At 43.9% G+C, this 16940-nt stretch overlaps 1 protein-coding gene across 1 annotated transcript in view; it reads right to left on the reverse strand.

Annotated features, from left to right (window-relative positions):
• Positions 1-432: 432 nt before the first annotated feature.
• TRMT61A (tRNA methyltransferase 61A) overlaps positions 433-16940 on the reverse strand; it is a 56371-nt gene continuing 39863 nt past the window's right edge. Inside the window, exon 4 of the mRNA XM_081865412.1 lies at positions 433-1929. Coding sequence (XP_081721538.1) covers positions 1601-1929 — 329 coding nt within the window. The 3' untranslated portion in view covers positions 433-1600. The remainder of the gene's footprint in view (positions 1930-16940) is intronic.

Genomic DNA, 16940 nt, shown 5'->3' on the forward strand with positions numbered 1-16940 from the left:
ACAGCGTCGATTTGAGTGCAAGCATCTTCAGGACAGAGGCATTCACTTGGTTCTGTTTCCTCTCCTTTTGTAGGTTTAAGCAGCTCCCCCTCCTCTTCCCCAGTTGATCTGATGTTTACATATGCCTGCTGTTCTCTCTTTGCTTGCAGGCAGGCGGTTGTAGCTATCCCATTAATGATGCAGCAGCAGTAGAACCTTCTATCCTGCTTTCCCTCAAAAGTACTTTCGAGCACTGCATAACAGAAGACTTTTAACATCCTTCCGAAGAGGAGGAGGAGGAGGAGGCGGAAAGCTGCAGCCCTGGAACACTTACGTAACAGCTTCGAGCTCAAATGATTTGCTTTCCTGGTTTTTAATCTGCTCAGCTGTTCTATCTTTGCTCCCCGCGGTTGGCGGAACTTTTGTTAAACTGCTACAGATTAGCACCGGGGCTGTAACCCATCGAAAGCTCAGCCATGTTTATTTTTGGTCAAGAAAAGGGCAAAACCGGATTCGCACTTTCAGGCATATCTATTAATCAGCCGGCGCGTGGAATGGATAAAAAGATTTGCCTCGTGGCTCGCATTTCACCCAGGTCCTAGGAAGATAAGATTGTGACGTGCTTATACGCTGGTTAAGAACACCAGGGAAGGGTTTGTTCTGTTTACAGCAATGGACATCTGTAAATACAAGTACAGGACTGACTGAATAAGGGAGGGTTTTTTGCTGCTTGTTGTTTGGTAGCGAGGAAGCAGAATGCAAATCTAGCCATTTATTCAGGACCAAGTGAATGTGCGATTGTGCTGAGGATTTCGCTCACACAGAAGAGGTAGAAGAGCTGTCCCTGAACAGAATTATTTCAGGATGCAAGCAGGGATGAGACTAAATGATACTTCCTATAGGAAACCTCCAGCTCCATTCAGCATTAGATGTCAGGGTGAAGACTTGCAGCCTAACTTTCTCCCCTCAAAAACTAGCCCTGTGCTTTGAATGTTTGTGACAAGGGAGACTCACTCACGTCATGCAACCACAATAAATTGGGTTTGATGCTCTTTCCAGGGTGCTTCACCTATGTATGCATGTATGCGAATATATGGATCCACACATCCGCCTGCCTTTTTAGACTCTCTTTGCAGGGGCTGCTGGGCCAATTCTGGGCCTACGGCAAAAATCTTTTTTATTTTTTAAAAATCCAAATATTAAATAGATTCCCAACGGCAAATACAAAACCAAAAGCAAAAATTCTCCCCATTGCACACCCTCTTAGAGAGAAGAATCAATGCAGGGGTTCCAGAAAGATAAAGGAAACCTTGTTGACATCCCCCCCTCCCTGCCCCAAACAACCTCAGTAAGTGGCTTTTGCTTTGCAAAGTCCATCCCACAGCTATTAGCTGCTAATCCATCTTCCTACCTGACAGGCAGCCAAGCACTGTTCCAGAAGGACAGTGTACTGCAAGGCTGATCTGGTTAGCGCTCCTGCGTGCTATTTAAACAAAAGCATAATCTTACTCAGTCTGACTATATATGGAATTGCCCGACGAGCAAAAAAAAGCTCAGGATGCTTGATTGGGAGGGAGGGAAGGAGGGAGGGCAGCAAGGAGGCCGCTAGCTTCGCGAGTAACTAAAATAGGCTTTTGGTAGCGAAGGTCAAATACCCAGTGTGACCCACCATCTCCCTTGGCGGCACACCGCTTTTAAACTGTGCGTTTCCCTGCTGGAGACCAGCAGAGGAGGCACCCTGATCGGATGGGCTGCCTTTGTCAGACTCCGCTCTGGCGTTACCCCCGATTCCTTTTCCAAGGTCAGGGACTGGCAAGCTGATTGTCCGAACGTTGTACACTCTCAGCAGGATCTCCAGAGTGTTACATTCGGCAAAGCCGTGTTCCTCCAGGGCCAGACAGGTCCTTTGCACTTGTTCGATGCAAGGGGAAAAGGAACAGATGCGTCCACCTACAGAAAAAGAGGGAGGGAGAAAAGAGGATGAATGAATGAATGAGAAGCGGCAGCCTGGCTAATCTCCTCCAAACCCCGTTCCCTAGCAGTGCTACCCAAGCTCAGATTCTGTGAATCACTTATTTCCATAGCAGCTTTGCTGAAGTTGCTGGGGCAGCCCCCCTGATGTAAATTCTGTGACAGGCACAGTTTTTCGATTTCCTGGTTTTATACAAAGTGGAGGAAGGCTGCTGACTCCTACACACAAGAGATTTAGAGAGAGGTGGGTGAGTGCAGGGGCGAGGATCTGCCTCCTGCAATTCAGTGCAAGCAAAATTCTGTAAAGGGTTTAGAAAGGGCAGGACTTTCAGCACAGAGAGTATTTCTGCACCTTTTCTGTATTTCATCGGCGTGCATGCAGACAGGCAACAGGAACAGTCTGTGCCTTATCCTTGTGCCTGGTCCCTGGGTTGTTAGCATGTCACTTCCTAGACCCTTCACACAGATGCTATAGCACCTCAGTAAAGAGATACTGACTTTCACACAATGCGCTTCGTTAATGTCAGAGTTGTGTAAACAGTGACGGTCTCTCTTTTCCTCCGCTGCTGTACAAGTTGTCTCGGGATGGAGAAAAGATTTTAAGGTTTGTGATCGGGACAGGCAGGCAGCAAAGGCACGCAGCTAATCTCTCCTGGCATCTCCTCGACTCACACTGCCCCCAAAAGGGTGGCATCCAATTAAGCAGTTCCACCGGCACCAAGGACTTTCAACTGTGCAATGGAACTTCCCTGCCTTTGTCTTTGTTGTGGGAAGAACATCTTTAGGGGTTGCACAGCATGAAAGGTCCTTGGACGGACTAGTGGAACTGTCTAGTTGGACACCACCCAACATTATAAACAGTAGACGTGTGCAAATGTAACCGGTAATCCTGTTTTTTTGCCTCCCTTTGCAGGAAGGAAGGCATTGCACAACCTCTTCCAGACTTACACAATGCCGGCTACCTCACTATGCCTTGGGGATATATCTCAGGGATACCTCAAGAGTTGCCTTTTCTGCTTGCCAGTACACTGAAGAACACAGCAGTCTCAGAGCCCAACCTAGATGCATCTAGCTCAGGTTGTCTCAAGCCTGGGTCTGCAACTGTTGCTAGACTACAACTCCCATCATCCCTAGCTAGCAGGACCAGTGGTCAGGGATGATGGGAGTTGTAGTCCAAAACCAGCTGGGGACCCAAGTTTAGCTGAAATCCTGATTTAGCTGAATACGTGCCCACCTTAATGTCTTGCAGCAGCTCCCCAAAATTTGAGGCCTCTCCCAGCCCTACCTGGAGATGCCAGGGACTGAACCCGGGACCTTCTGCAAGGAAAGCAGATGTTCTGTTGCTGAGCTACATGTAGCCCTTCCTTGTGTCCCAGATATCCAGCGCTTGAAAACAGAAGTTAATCAGACTCAAACAGCAGCCCACAATCCCAGCAGAAGGAAGCACACTTGCACAGGAAAGACACAAATATAATTTCTGGAGCTACATGGAGCAGACAATCCACATGGTTTAGAGAGATATAATTGCTTCTGTTTATATATATATATATATATATATATATATATATATATATATATATGCATTCATATGAATGCCAGCATTAGACCACATAAGGACTGTGGATCCACAGGCCTTACATGGCTAGGCTTAAACTGAATGTTTTATCATTTCTTTTCCTATTATGACTACTTATCTACCTGTTTAAGAAGGAATGGTGCTTTAAGCCCTATGCAAAACATCAATAGGCAATCAGCAGCAAAATTGTAAACTTTGAAGTGCAAGAGTTCTTCGTGATGGGTTCCAAAACCACACCTCTTAAAAAAATCCAGCCAGCTGTCCATATCCATCTATTCCCACTAACAATATGATACTCTTTTTTTAAAAGGATCAGCTAACAAGATACAGTGGTACCTCGGGTTACATACGCTTCAGGTTACATATGCTTCAGGTTACAGACTCCGCTAACCCAGAAATAGTGTTTCAGGTCAAGAACTTTGCTTCAGGATGAGAACAGAAATCGGGCTCCAGCAGCGCGGCAGCAGCAGGAAGCCCCATTAGCTAAAGTTGTGCTTCAGGTTAAGAACAGTTTCAGGTTAAGAACAGACCTCCGGAACGAATTAAGTACTTAACCCGAGGTACCACTGTATATGGGTTATTCAGCTGTTTTACTCAGAGTAAACCCACTGGAATTAATGGACCGAACATAGCCATGTCCATTCATTTCAATGGATCTACTTTGAGTAACACTTAGCTGAATACATCCTCCCTGTTTACAGAATAAATCCCAGCTTGTTCTTTAAAAAACAAAACAACCCCCCACCCCCACATTGAGCTTTTACAAAATACCTCCAGTCAGCTGAAATTTAAACTTGGTGTTTAATTAGAAATGCAAACACTCCTGCAAAGAAATGTCACCCTTTAAACTGCTAGGGTGAGTCAAGGACAAAGAAAAAAGTGCCAACGAACCCTGAATTACTTTCTTTTTCTTTCTCTCTCTCTGCCTCCCTAGCAGCTAACCTATCTCAAACAATAATAAAACTTGAAAGCCTCCTTATCACCTCCTTTACCCCGCCATTCTGCCGGATGACATCATTGCTCCTGCTCTAAAAGATGTCCAGCACACCATTACAGGTGATAAAAAGTCTTATATCATCATCATCATCATCATCATCATCATCATCATCATCATTTTGATTTCTTATTTGCCCATTTGCCAGAAGGTTTCAGGTCAGGTCACAGCAACTTAAAATTCAATATTAAAAAAAGAACAATTCTAAACCAACGGCTGTCACTATACATTAGGCTGGGGCGGGGTGAAGGTATTTAAAAAGCCTGGGATTTTACAGTAGGTGGAAAAATAATCCCTGCTTGTGGAATGTCCTTCCTGGTGAGGCGTCTCTGCCTCCCTCATTTAAAAGCATTCCTGCTCACCCAGCCATTTGTTGCTCAAAGATGCTGGCCATGGCAACCATGAACTTCTTAGCGGTGAGAGGAATGTGGTTGCTTTTATGTGCTTTTAAATGTTTAAGGTGGTTTTTGTTAAAAAATATATATTCTTAATTGTCTCACTGTAACTTTTTTGTGTTTGTTGCCCTGAGCTTCTCTGGTAAGAAGGGCAGGATGTAAATTTAATACAGTGGTACCTTGGTACCTAGGGACGCGGGTGGCGCTGTAGGGACACGGGTGGCACTGTGGGTTAAACCACAGAGCCTAGGGCTTGCTGATCAAAAGGTTGGCGGTTCGAATCCCCGCAACAGGGTGAGTTCCTGTTGCTCGGTCCCTGCTCCTGCCAACCTAGCAGTTTGAAAGCACATCAAAGTGCAAGTAGATAAATAGGTACCCCTCCGGCGGGAAGGTAAACAGCGTTTCTGTGTGCTGCTCTGGTTCGCCAGAAGCGGCTTAGTCATGCTGGCCACATGACCTGGAAAAACTATGTTGGCTCCCTTGGCCAATAAAGCGAGATGAGCGCCGCAAACCCCAGAGTCATCCGCGACTGGACCTAATGGTCAGGGGTCCCTTTACCTTTACCTTGGGTTACAGATGCTTCAGGTTACAGGCGCTTCAGGTTACAGACCCCTGACAGAAATAGTACCTCGGGTTAAGAACTTTGCTTCAGGATGAGAATAGAAATCGCGTGGCGGCAGCGGGAGGCTCCATTAGCTAAAGTGGTACCTCGGCTTAAGAACAGTTTCAGGTTAAGAATGGACCTCCAGAACGAATTAAGTTCTTAACCCGAGGTACCACTGTACATAAAATATAATTGTGGAAGAAGTGGCTTTTGAGGAGAGACCGAAGTGGGAGAAGGAAGCAAAGGGGTTGTTGGCAGATGACGTTGTGCCTTGTGGAGATAAAAGACCAGTCTTTAGAGGTGCCACAAGACGCGATAGATTTATGGTGGCCTAACCTTCCGTGGACGAGATCCCACTTCATCCAATGAAGTGGAAAGCCATCAGCCTCAACTTCGGTCACTTTGGTGCTGCAAATGCAGCAGTTTGCCTTCATGCCCAGATGTGCGCTCCATTGTCTCTTCCCTGACCCACAAAAGGTTGGCAATCCCTGGTCTAAGTACTACTACAAAGACCTTATGAGCATTTGCCGAAGCAGGCTGTAAAATTGAAATAAGGACATCCACACAACTGAGCGTGGTTCTAGCTAGATGTCATCCACTTCCTTCCATGGGTTTTTGCTTAGAGCTGAGTCTTCAACCCAAAGTTCAGTTTTTATTAATTCCCCAAGACTGCGGTACCCACAAGCAGGACTTTTTTTTGCAGCTTCTGCCCCATCTTCTAAAATTCAAATCCTCTAGCAGAGCAGATGCTTGTTTGCCCATCTGCAGTGGGGTGTCTGCGCCACAATCGCTTGAGGGAAGAGGTCAAAAGGTTGACCACAAGAGAGGAACCAGGTCAAATGGGCAGGAGGTGCAGGATGTTTGCTTCTTACTATCTCCAAACTAGAGGGCAAGCAGAGGTCACCAGAAGGCAACCACAGAAAGCCTGCAAAACACACACACACACACACACACACACACACACAATCTGCATCTGCTGCCCACCACAAATTTCACCGTAACTCCTGAGTGAGAGAAGCACCCAAATCTTGGCAGGTTACATTTTTATCTGGGAGCCAATGTTTGAAACTTAGATATACAGTGGAACCTTGGGTTGCGAACGTGATCTGTGCGGGAGGCACGTTCGCAACCCACAGTGCCGCGTCTGTGCATGCGCGGATCGAGATACGGCGCTTGTGCGCAAAGCGTGATTTAGTGCTTCTGTGCATACATGAGCGCCCAAACCTGGAAGTAACCCGTTCCGGTACTTCCGGGTTCGGCGTGGTGCACAACCCGAAATCACGTAACCTAAAGCGTCTGTAACCCGAGGTACCTCGGCTACCTGCCAAATGGCACCTTAAGCCTAAGTTAATAATAATAATAATAATAATAATAATAATAATAATAATAATAATAATTTATTATATATACCCCGCCCATCTGGCTGAGTTTCCCCAGCCACTCTGGGCGGCTTCCAATCAAGTGTTAAAAACAATACAGCATTAAATATTAAAAACTTCCCTGAAGGGCTGCCTTCAGATGTCTTTAAATAAGAAGATAGCTGCTTATTTCCTTCACATCTGAAGGGAGGGCGTTCCACAGGGCGGGTGCCACTACCGAGAAGGCCCTCTGTCTGGTTCCCTGTAACCTCACTTCTCGCAATGAGGGAACCGCCAGAAGGCCCTCGGTGCTGGATCTCAGTGTCCGGGCTGAATGATGCGGGTGGAGATGCTCCTTCAGAACAGGTTACAGTTGCTACAACCAAATGTCTAGGTGCCTTTTTTCTCCCCAGTGAAATTTATTATGATTATTATTATTCATTTCCATACCACTTTATATTTTAAAGAAAAAAGCTCAAACCAGTTTACAACACATTAAAACATCAAACGAAACAGTCTAGAGCCGTGGTTCCCAATGTGGGGCACACGTCCCAAAGGGGGGGCAATTTGTTTTTTGAGGGGCGCAATTCGAGAATGAGTTATTAACAGTGAATTAGGCTTCCTCTATGTGAATAGGAGTTTTTGAATAATAAGAATTATATGCCATGGGGGGAGCACATTGGGATTTTAGAGATGTTTAGGTGGGGCATGGCCAAAAAAAAAGGTTGGGAACCACTGATCTAGAGTAAAAGAAATTCAAGGGTTTAGAATTTCAGATCCTTCTCTAGGGAACATTCTGCTTTCCTCATATTTACTGTCTCTCTCACCCCTTTTTCCACTTCTCTTTCCTCCACAACCACACTGATGACCACAAAAATGCCTCAATTTGACTGTAATGACCTGTATGAAAGACTATGATTTGAAAGTAGAGACAATGAATGAACTCTTGTTGCTTATGGAAAATCTTAATAAGAACACAATTTTTTAAATGGTATCACACATCAACTTTACTTAGATTTTATCCTTTTGTGGATTGCACCAAGTTCCTATTCAACTGACCCTTAACAGTGCAACCCTATACACAACTACTCAGACGTCAGCACTATAGAGTTTGATAGGACTTACTCCCAGGTTAAGTGGGTGCAGGATTGCAGCGTAAGGATATGATAACCATCACCCAGGTATTGCATTTCCCCCGTAAATACCTGCAATGAACTGTTTGGAAAGCCTTAATAAATACACAGTACCCACAATTATGATATTGTTAATTAAGTGTCTATTTCCTAGCATGTGCTCAGTCTTGAAATAATGCAAAAACCCAAAATAAATCCTACACAGAGTTCTCAAAACAGAGAGATACAACAAGTGCATTTTTCCTGCTTCCTGGAATCAACATGAACGATTACGTAGAGTTATTGCTAAAACCCCCAAATTATTTACACAACGTCCTCTGAACATACAAATTAGTAACACATTTTCACATTAAGATCAGCCAAGGTTAAGAACCCACTGCCAAATTATAATCCTCAAGTAAGAATTGTTGCAAGGACCCTAAATTAATTTTATTTAAAAAATTCTACAAGTTCACAAAGTAGTTTCCCTCTCACGAAGAATAGAGGTCGACCAAAAAAATGTCAGCACACTTTCCGTATCTTACAACTGTGAACAATATACTGTTGCAAGAACCCAAAGCCAATTGCACAACCACCACAGATTCTAAGAAACAAGAGGTTCTAAGCAGCAACATGTTGTGTGTGTGTTGTGGGGGAGCCTTAAGACTCCCCAGGGTGAATGAACAGTCAGCTGGGCAAGTGAGTTAGTGACCAGGTGGGTTGACCAGCTGGTGAACAGGTGCAGCACAGCTGGCACACAGATGGCTTTTTCCCTCTGGCAGATGGTCTTGTGGCCAGCTCAGCTCCTCTCCAGCTGTGGGAGGAGGGTGGAGGCAGCTCTAATAAATAAATAAATAAATAAATAAATAAATAAATAAATAAAACCACTCTGGGCAGCTTCCAACACATATAGAACTAATAATAAACTAATAATAAAACATAAAACATTAATAGTAACAATCTGATCCACTATAAAAAAGTCACAATAACTTTAGAATAAGCAACGTATATCAAATAAAGCAATATTCAATAATCCGTTAGAATCCAACACTAAGCAAATAATAATGAAACAATAATTTGCACTTATCAGTTACAATAAAGAATTACTGATCTATAAACAATAAAAATAACAGCAAAACACCATACATAAAATACCACCAAACATACAAACCCATGTAAAAGGGTCAAATTGAGAAACAAGGACACACAAGGACTCCTCCTTATGTGTGGGTGTTATTATTATCCTTGATTCATCAATTGCCTTCTAAACTAGTCTGAAGGCAATTTAGACATGAAAAACAGTTAAGAACACACACATTTAAAACAAGACTGAAACCCTAACAAGTGGGCAGTCATGGTAAAGACCTATTTAAAAGCCTGCAGAAACAAAAAAGTCTTCAGCTGTTTCCAGAAAGTGCAGATATTGGGTGCCTATCGGAAGACACAAGATTTACCCACCCGGGAAGAGTGGCAGTTGAAGTTGATGGACTACATGGAACTGGCGGAAATGACTGGCAGAATCCGAGACCAGGGAGAAGAGTTGGTGGAAGAAGATTGGAAGAAATTTAAAGATTATCTACAGAAATATTGTAAAATTAAGGAATGTTAGAAAGATGTTGGAATGAAGTTACATGACTTTAGCAGAAATGCTATAAAGAATTAAGTACAATAGATTGTAAATGGATTAAAGGAAAAAATAATGTTATTAATATGTGTTAAGATAAATGATAGGGCAGAAAATTGAGGAAGATGGAAAGGATTTGCTGAAACAATTAATCAAAGTGGAATACAAAAAAGGGAGGTGTGAGGAGGTTGCTGAAACAAGTAAATGAAAGTTAACAACATTGAAAGTATTGGATATGTTTTCTTAATTGTTTTTGTTTTGTTTTTGTTATGTATATGTAGTATTTTTGTTTTTGTATTGTATTGTATTGTATTGTATTGTATTGTATTGTATTGTTATGTTTAATTCTCTTTCTTTTCTTTTTGTAACCTTTAAAACTTTAATAAATATTATTTAAAAAAAAGAAAAGAAAAAAAAAGATATTGGGTGCCAATCTTCCTCGACGGGAATGTTATTCTGCAGGACAGGGGCAGCCACCAAAAAAGCCCTGCTCCGAGATACTGCTCTGACTTACTATCTGAATAACCCATTCAAAGTGAGGGCTGTCCCTTTGACAATGACAGCAATGGCTTTCCAGATTGGAAATAAAATCTAGGGTGAACTGCACCCTGCCCCTGTCCTCCTCGCACCCCAAACTCGCTAGAATCAGCATGAGTTGAACGGACTACCAATGACCTCAATTTTAATTTTTGGAAGAACCACTTGCCCCCACTAATATAGGCAAAGGTTAACTACAAGGCAATCCCAACCCCACATTTTTCAGGCCTCCATTTACATTCCACTGGGAATTGTTGACGAGAAGCACAATCTTTTCTCAACCAGTCACTCAGGGAAAGACACGCACCGGGCCTTTTTGTTCCATTATAATCCGTTCAAAAGGAACACAACACAGTTCTCTTGGGGGAAAGGGAAAGCAAATATGGTTCGACTTCCTTAGCTTCCCATATAAGTCAATGTAATCCTTCTTGATGCTTGTCCCAAAGCAGTCTTTGCAAACCACACTTTGGTCCTGCCACGGTATTGCCTTGGCAGGTCATTTAAGCTGGTAAATCTTTCTGGAATCTTCATCCTAGGATCTTCATCCTCCCAGCCTCCAATAGGAACAAGGAAACTTGCTACATCTTCAAGAGGTAGTAGATGGAGGCTGTTGATGGAGGAACTTTGCTCCCCCATCCCATACTCCTTTTCTCTATGGCTTTTTCCTCTTACCCTTAATTTGCCCTCCACTAAACCCATATCCACACCCCCTGCTATAACAGTGGTACCTCTGGTTACGAACTTAATTCGTTCCGGAGGTCCGTTCTTAACCTGAAACCATTCTTAATCTGAGGTACCACTTTAGCTAATGGGGCCACCCGCTGCCGCCACGCCACCGGTGCACAATTTCCGTTCTCATCCTGAGGTAAAGTTCTTAACCTGAGGTACTACTTCTGGGTTAGCGGCGTCTAGAACCCGAAATGTTGGTAACCCGAGGTGTTTGTAACCTGAGGTACCACTGTAATAGCCAAACTACTTTAAAAAAAAACTGCTGAAAAAAGAGGCTAAAATACAATATAGAAAAGACCAGGCAGATTGAAGCAAATTTATAGGAAATGGTTGAAAGAATAATCTATTTTCGTCCTCAGAATTCCCTTAGCTTGCTTTTTAAAAAATATTGGTGCTATAAGCACAGCTGTCAATGTTTCTCTTTTTTAAAGGGAAATTCCCTTATTTCGAATAGGATTCCTCGCAAGTAAAGGGAAAAGTTGACAGCTATGGCTATGAGTGCTATACCTTGCGAGTAAGCGCCATCAGAAAAAGGACTGCGAAAGATTTTTGTTGCACCTTAAAGACAAGTACATTTATTATGGCATAAGCTTGTGCGGACTGAGATTTGCTGCACCATGCCTCGTCCACAAATGTTTATGCCAGAATGAAATGTGTTAGTCTTTAAGATGCCACAAGGCTCTTGTTGTGACAGGCTCACACAGCTACCCCTTCTGGAAACTGTCAGCAAAGGAGCGTTGATGAGTTTGCTAGCTGCAGCCTCTTCCTTTACAAGCTCAGATTTTTCTGCCAAATTATTTTTAGGATGCCCAGTTTGGCCAGGACACTTCTCAGGCAGTTCTGAAATCTGCCAGGTTCAGACTGTGTGGAATAGCTGTTTGCTGCTTTGGACTAAAAAGGGGGATTTTTTTTTTTAAAGGAAAGCGATGATGATGGTTCTCTAGTAAAGTAGAATTAGGCCACACCAACCATATATATTTAAAGCAGGGTTTCCCAAACTTGGGTCTTTGGCTGTTTTTTTGGACTACAATTCCCATCATCCCTGACCACTTGTCCTGCTAGCTAGGGATGGTGAGAGTTGTAGTCCAAAAACAACTGGAAACCCACCCAAGTTTGGGAAACCCTGATTCAAATCATCAGGACACCACTGTAACAGTCATGGCTTGCCCCAAAGAATCCTGGGAACTGTAGTTTGGTACAGGTGCTGAGAGTTGTTAGGAGACCTCTATCTCCCCCACAGAACTACAATTCCCAGAGTTCCCTGGAAAGAAGGCTTGATAGTTAAGCCATTCGATATAAGCTCCCTATGTTTCTTATCTCTATCGACTTTCTCCACCCCATGAATAATTTTATATACCTCTTTCATACTCACCTCCCCCCCCCGAGCTAAAAAGCCCCCAATGCTGGCCTTTCTGTTGCTTTAGCCCTCTGATAATGTTGGCTGCTCTTTCCTGAACCTTCCCCAGCTCCACAACATCCTTTTTGATGCATGGTGACCAAATCTGCAGACAGTATTCCAAGTACGATTGCATCATTTATTGCATAATGGCATTATGATACTGGCAGTTTTACTTTCAACCCCTTTCCTAGCACGGAATTAGCCTTTTTCAAAGCTCTCACATGCTGGGCTGATATCGTCACTGAGCTATCCGCTATGACCCTGGTCAGTCATGACCAGTTTAGACCTCATGAGTGCACATGTGTGCAGTTAGGGTGTTTTGCACATTATTTTGCACTTGAATAATGCCCATTCACCCAGTCTGGAGATAGCCTTTTGGAGCTCCTTGCAATCCCGTCTTGTTTTTTTTCCCACCCTGGACAAATTAGTGTCATCTATAAACCTGGCCACCTCACTGCTCGCCCCTAACTCCAGGTTATTTATGAACAAGTTAAAAAGTCGTGGAAGTCCTCAGTTGTGGAAACTGTCCATTATTCCTACTCGCTGTTTCCCATTTTTTAAACCAGCTACTGAACCGTAAAAGGAGATCTCCTCTTATCCCATCACTGCTAAGGTTCCTCTGGAGTCTTTGGGAAGGGATTTTATTGAAAGCTTTTTGGAAGTCCAAGTACACAATGTTAACTTGATCACTTATATCCATATGCTCGTTGATGCTCTGAAAAATTAGTGCGACAGGAGTTGCTCTCCAGGAAGCCATGCTGATTCTCTCTCAAAAAGACTTGTTCTTCTATATGTAAGATTATTCCATTGTTAATCACGCTTCCCACCAGTTTTCCAGTTAAGCTAAGCGGCCTGTAATTTCCTAGATTCCCGTTTAAAAATTGGTATTGCATTGGTCACTTTCCAGTCCCAACATATGGAGGCTGATCTTAGGGACAAGTTGCATATTTTTGTTTGAAAATCAGCATTTTCACATTTCAGTTTGGAAATACACCATCTGGAGCTGAGGGTTTGTCTGTTTTTAATTTGTCAATAAGTCCTAGAACCTCGCCACGTTGGTTCTGCTTCTACAAGACTTGTCCTTTTATATGCTTAGTAATTCTTTAATAGCACTTTCCACCAGATGGTAAGCTGACTGATTTCTAATTTTCCAGATTTCCCTAGATTCACCCCCCACCCTTTTTAAATGCTGTTTCACGGGCTAGTCTCTATTTGCCCTTTTCCTGGAGGAATGTTGTATCTCTGCAAACAGTGAGCTAGGAATCCCCAGAAGAGATTTCTCAGCAAATTAAGAGTTCCGAGGATTCTTCGATGAAACAATATTCACACGTTTTAGTCCAATTCGCCCAACAATTTTTTCTTGAGATGTGCTTTGGGGCCTACACCGCACTGCCAGCAATATTACATGCAGATCGAGTGGAACAGGGTTGTGTTTATTTAAGGGGGATGGTATGTGTAAACAGAATAATCCCCAGTCCTTAGATGGAGTGCTCTGGAGACTGTTAGCTTTCCATCCAAGAGGCTTCGCATCTCCTGAATGCATCAATGCGAGGCGACAAGAGATGACAAAATCCCCCCAAGGCGAACAGATCAGTCAAACAGAACATTGCGAAGGGTAGACAGAAACCAACATCTTTCAGCCGGTCCTGTTTGAAGAGAGGCTCTGTTCCTAGATAGTACCCGAAGCCGCCTCCAGTCCAGAGCTTTTAAGACACACCTTTCCTCCCTTTACGGGGGAGAGATTGCATCTCCCGTTCAGTCACAATGTCACCTCTGCAGCTGGGAATAGAAGGCTTCGGTCTTTGCTCTGAAAAGCCACCCGGCCAAATCAGCTCAAGGAATTAAAAAAGGACGTGGTCTGCCAGAAATCCAGGGATCATGTGGTCTCGCTCATGATGTAATGTCCTCATAAGGCAGGCTTCCTGGCACGAAGTAGGTTTTAATGAGTGGGGGAAGGGGGAGAGAAAAAGAATGGCTGGGGTGGCGCTAATTGTTGTTCGGCTGCTCTGCATTCTTTTCCCATCTCCCCAGCCGGCTGCTGGGTCCTCTAACGAAGGCGCCCTCCTTTGCAGCCGCCCCGCAAGAAGAAGAAGAAAAAGCCTGTTATGCAATCTATGCAAATGATAGCAAGGCAACCTGTCTGATAAAAATAGAGGGTAATGGGGACACCAGAGCGCCCTGCTTATATCCAACGCTCACTTAAAAGAGGAAAGTCACAAGTCAAGCAGAAAAAGGTGGTCCAATTTGGGACCACACTACGTACTTGGCAGGTGAGAACATTCTGCAAAGGATCTTCCATATGAAAGCAAACAAAAAACTGACCTGGATTTATGGAGCCAGTTTGGACTTAGGGTTGCCACCCGTCCCTGAATAATACAGGATTGCCCCATATTTTGATGTAAAATGCTATGTCCTGTATTGATAGTTTTGTCCTGTATTTCAGGACTTCTCTCTTTCTCTGCCAAGTTAGGGACTCTCTCCAAATGCATGTTTTTGAGAAAGGGTGTGTGAAAGGTCACATATTTAAGCTCTGGGGAGCAAAGCACAGATAGGTTTACAAGTGTGTGTGTGTGTGTGTGTGTGTGTGAGAGAGAGAGAGAGAGAGAGAGAGAGAGAGAGAGAAATTTCAGAGGGGCCATCCTGTAAGATATTGTAATGGATTGCTTTGAAATCGCTTCAGCGCCACACACACAAACAAATTCTCCCCCCAACTGCACCGCCCCACTCTCTCCTGTATTTTGCCAGAACAAAGGTGACAAGCCTAAGTGTGATGGAGTGGCCAGCGTGTTGGACGACAACCTGGGGGACCTGGGTTCAAATCTTCACTCGGCCATGAAGTTAACTGACTGACCTTGGGCCAAACCAGTATATCTCAGGCTAACCTATACAGGGCTGCTGTGAACTGCAGTTCTGTAAGGGGAAATTGCAGTCCTTTGTGGGTGGGGGTGTGTGTGTGCTTTCAGTGTGCCCATGTCTCCAAGGTCCTAGCCTAACCACTTAATTGCATTGTATCTAAAAGCATTTTTTTAAATGTATTAGAAAAAAAATAATCGTCTTGTAATATATTAACAGTTTAAAATCACCAGTTGCAGCCATCAGACAATGAATTGCACCGTAATGTTCATGCACATGCAACAGAGCCCAAACTCCTGCTTCAAAGTTCTAGAGGAGGGGTCTAAAACCTTGTTGTTGTTTAGTCGTTTAGTTGTGTCTGACTCTTCATGACCCCATGGACCAGAGTACATGATTTTTAATATGTCGCCCTCAAAAGACCGAAGAAGCCCAGTGATTTTGACCAGGAGAAGCCACAGGAAGCCAGTAAGGAGGTGGTCCCTGAGAAACAGGTTGTGTCTGTATCGGGGGGGGGGGGGGGAGAACCACAGGGAGATTGTGAGTTCAGCCCTCCACAGATGCACTCAAAGTAAATCGTCACTGAATAACTAATCCCATGGCTGCTAATCCTGCTACAAATGGTTCTGCAGGACGGACTCTGAGAATTAAAAGTGGGGGAAACACACCCACACAACTCGCAAAGGCCTTGCTGACGATGGGCAAGTTTACCATGCGCCTTGGAAGGCAAAGGTGCTTCTCTGCTCCCTGTGCCAAGCGTGATGGGGCAGGTGAAAAATCCCCACAACCTGCCCCCGTTTGCTCCAATACGGCCCATTTGTTTATGTTGGAGCATCCGGAACGCAAGAGGCGACTGTGTGTGCACGGGTACGCGTGTGTCACTCAGCATCACCCTCCAAATCGCTGAACATCTGGAGCAGAGGTTCCTTCCCAGCTCAAGCTTGTTTGCATTTCTGCAATGTCAAGTTCATTTTAAGAAAACAGCACAGAAGGGAAACCCAGAGGGGAGTCTAATTAATAAATCACAGCTCTAACAGGCAATATATTCTGGCTTTTTGCCACCAAGCTAAGCATTAAAAAACAAAAGCAAAAAAATCAGAGGATGTTAACCAGGGTGCTGGGTATTCTCAGCGTTTAGGGAAATGGCTGCAAGGGGAAGGGGGAGAATGGGATCTCCGTGAAATGTCATCTCACAATAAATGCTTTGTGCTCAAGAGGAGGCGCCGAGGGGACATGGGAGCAGCTTACTATTGTTCCCATCAGGCTTCTCGAGAGTTTCTCCGTAGTGCTTTGCCCTGGAATGTCATGGAAGTGTTATGACTGACAGTTACATCAGCAGAGCTTCAGAGAAATGAAAAAGATGGCCCAATTGTAAACATTTCCAACCAAACCAAACCAGAGAAGACCCACAGTTGGGTTTTTGAGACATGCGTTCTAAGCCAGGCTGCAGAAGCAACGTGTTCTTAAATCCATGGTGTGTGTGTGGGCATGTCTCTATGTGTTAACTCTTGGGCACATCTGCATTACAAGACATCTTATGTCACTTTGCTGTCATGGCTTCCTGCAAAGGATCTTGGGAGCTGCAGTTGGGTAATCAAAAGAGATCTCCAGCTCCATTTGTCAGAACTAGTTCCCAGGGTTCCTGGTGTGTGTGTGTGTGTGTGTGTGTGTGTGTGTGAGAATAGAGACCAATGATGATGATAATGATAATAATGATAATAATGATAATAATGATAACAACAACAACAACAACAACAACAACAACAACAATAATAATAATATATTTCTTATACCCTACCCATCTGACTGAGT

Source organism: Podarcis erhardii (assembly GCF_964252035.2).
Source record: "Podarcis erhardii genome assembly, chromosome: 1".
NCBI classification, from domain to species: Eukaryota; Metazoa; Chordata; class Lepidosauria; order Squamata; family Lacertidae; genus Podarcis; species Podarcis erhardii.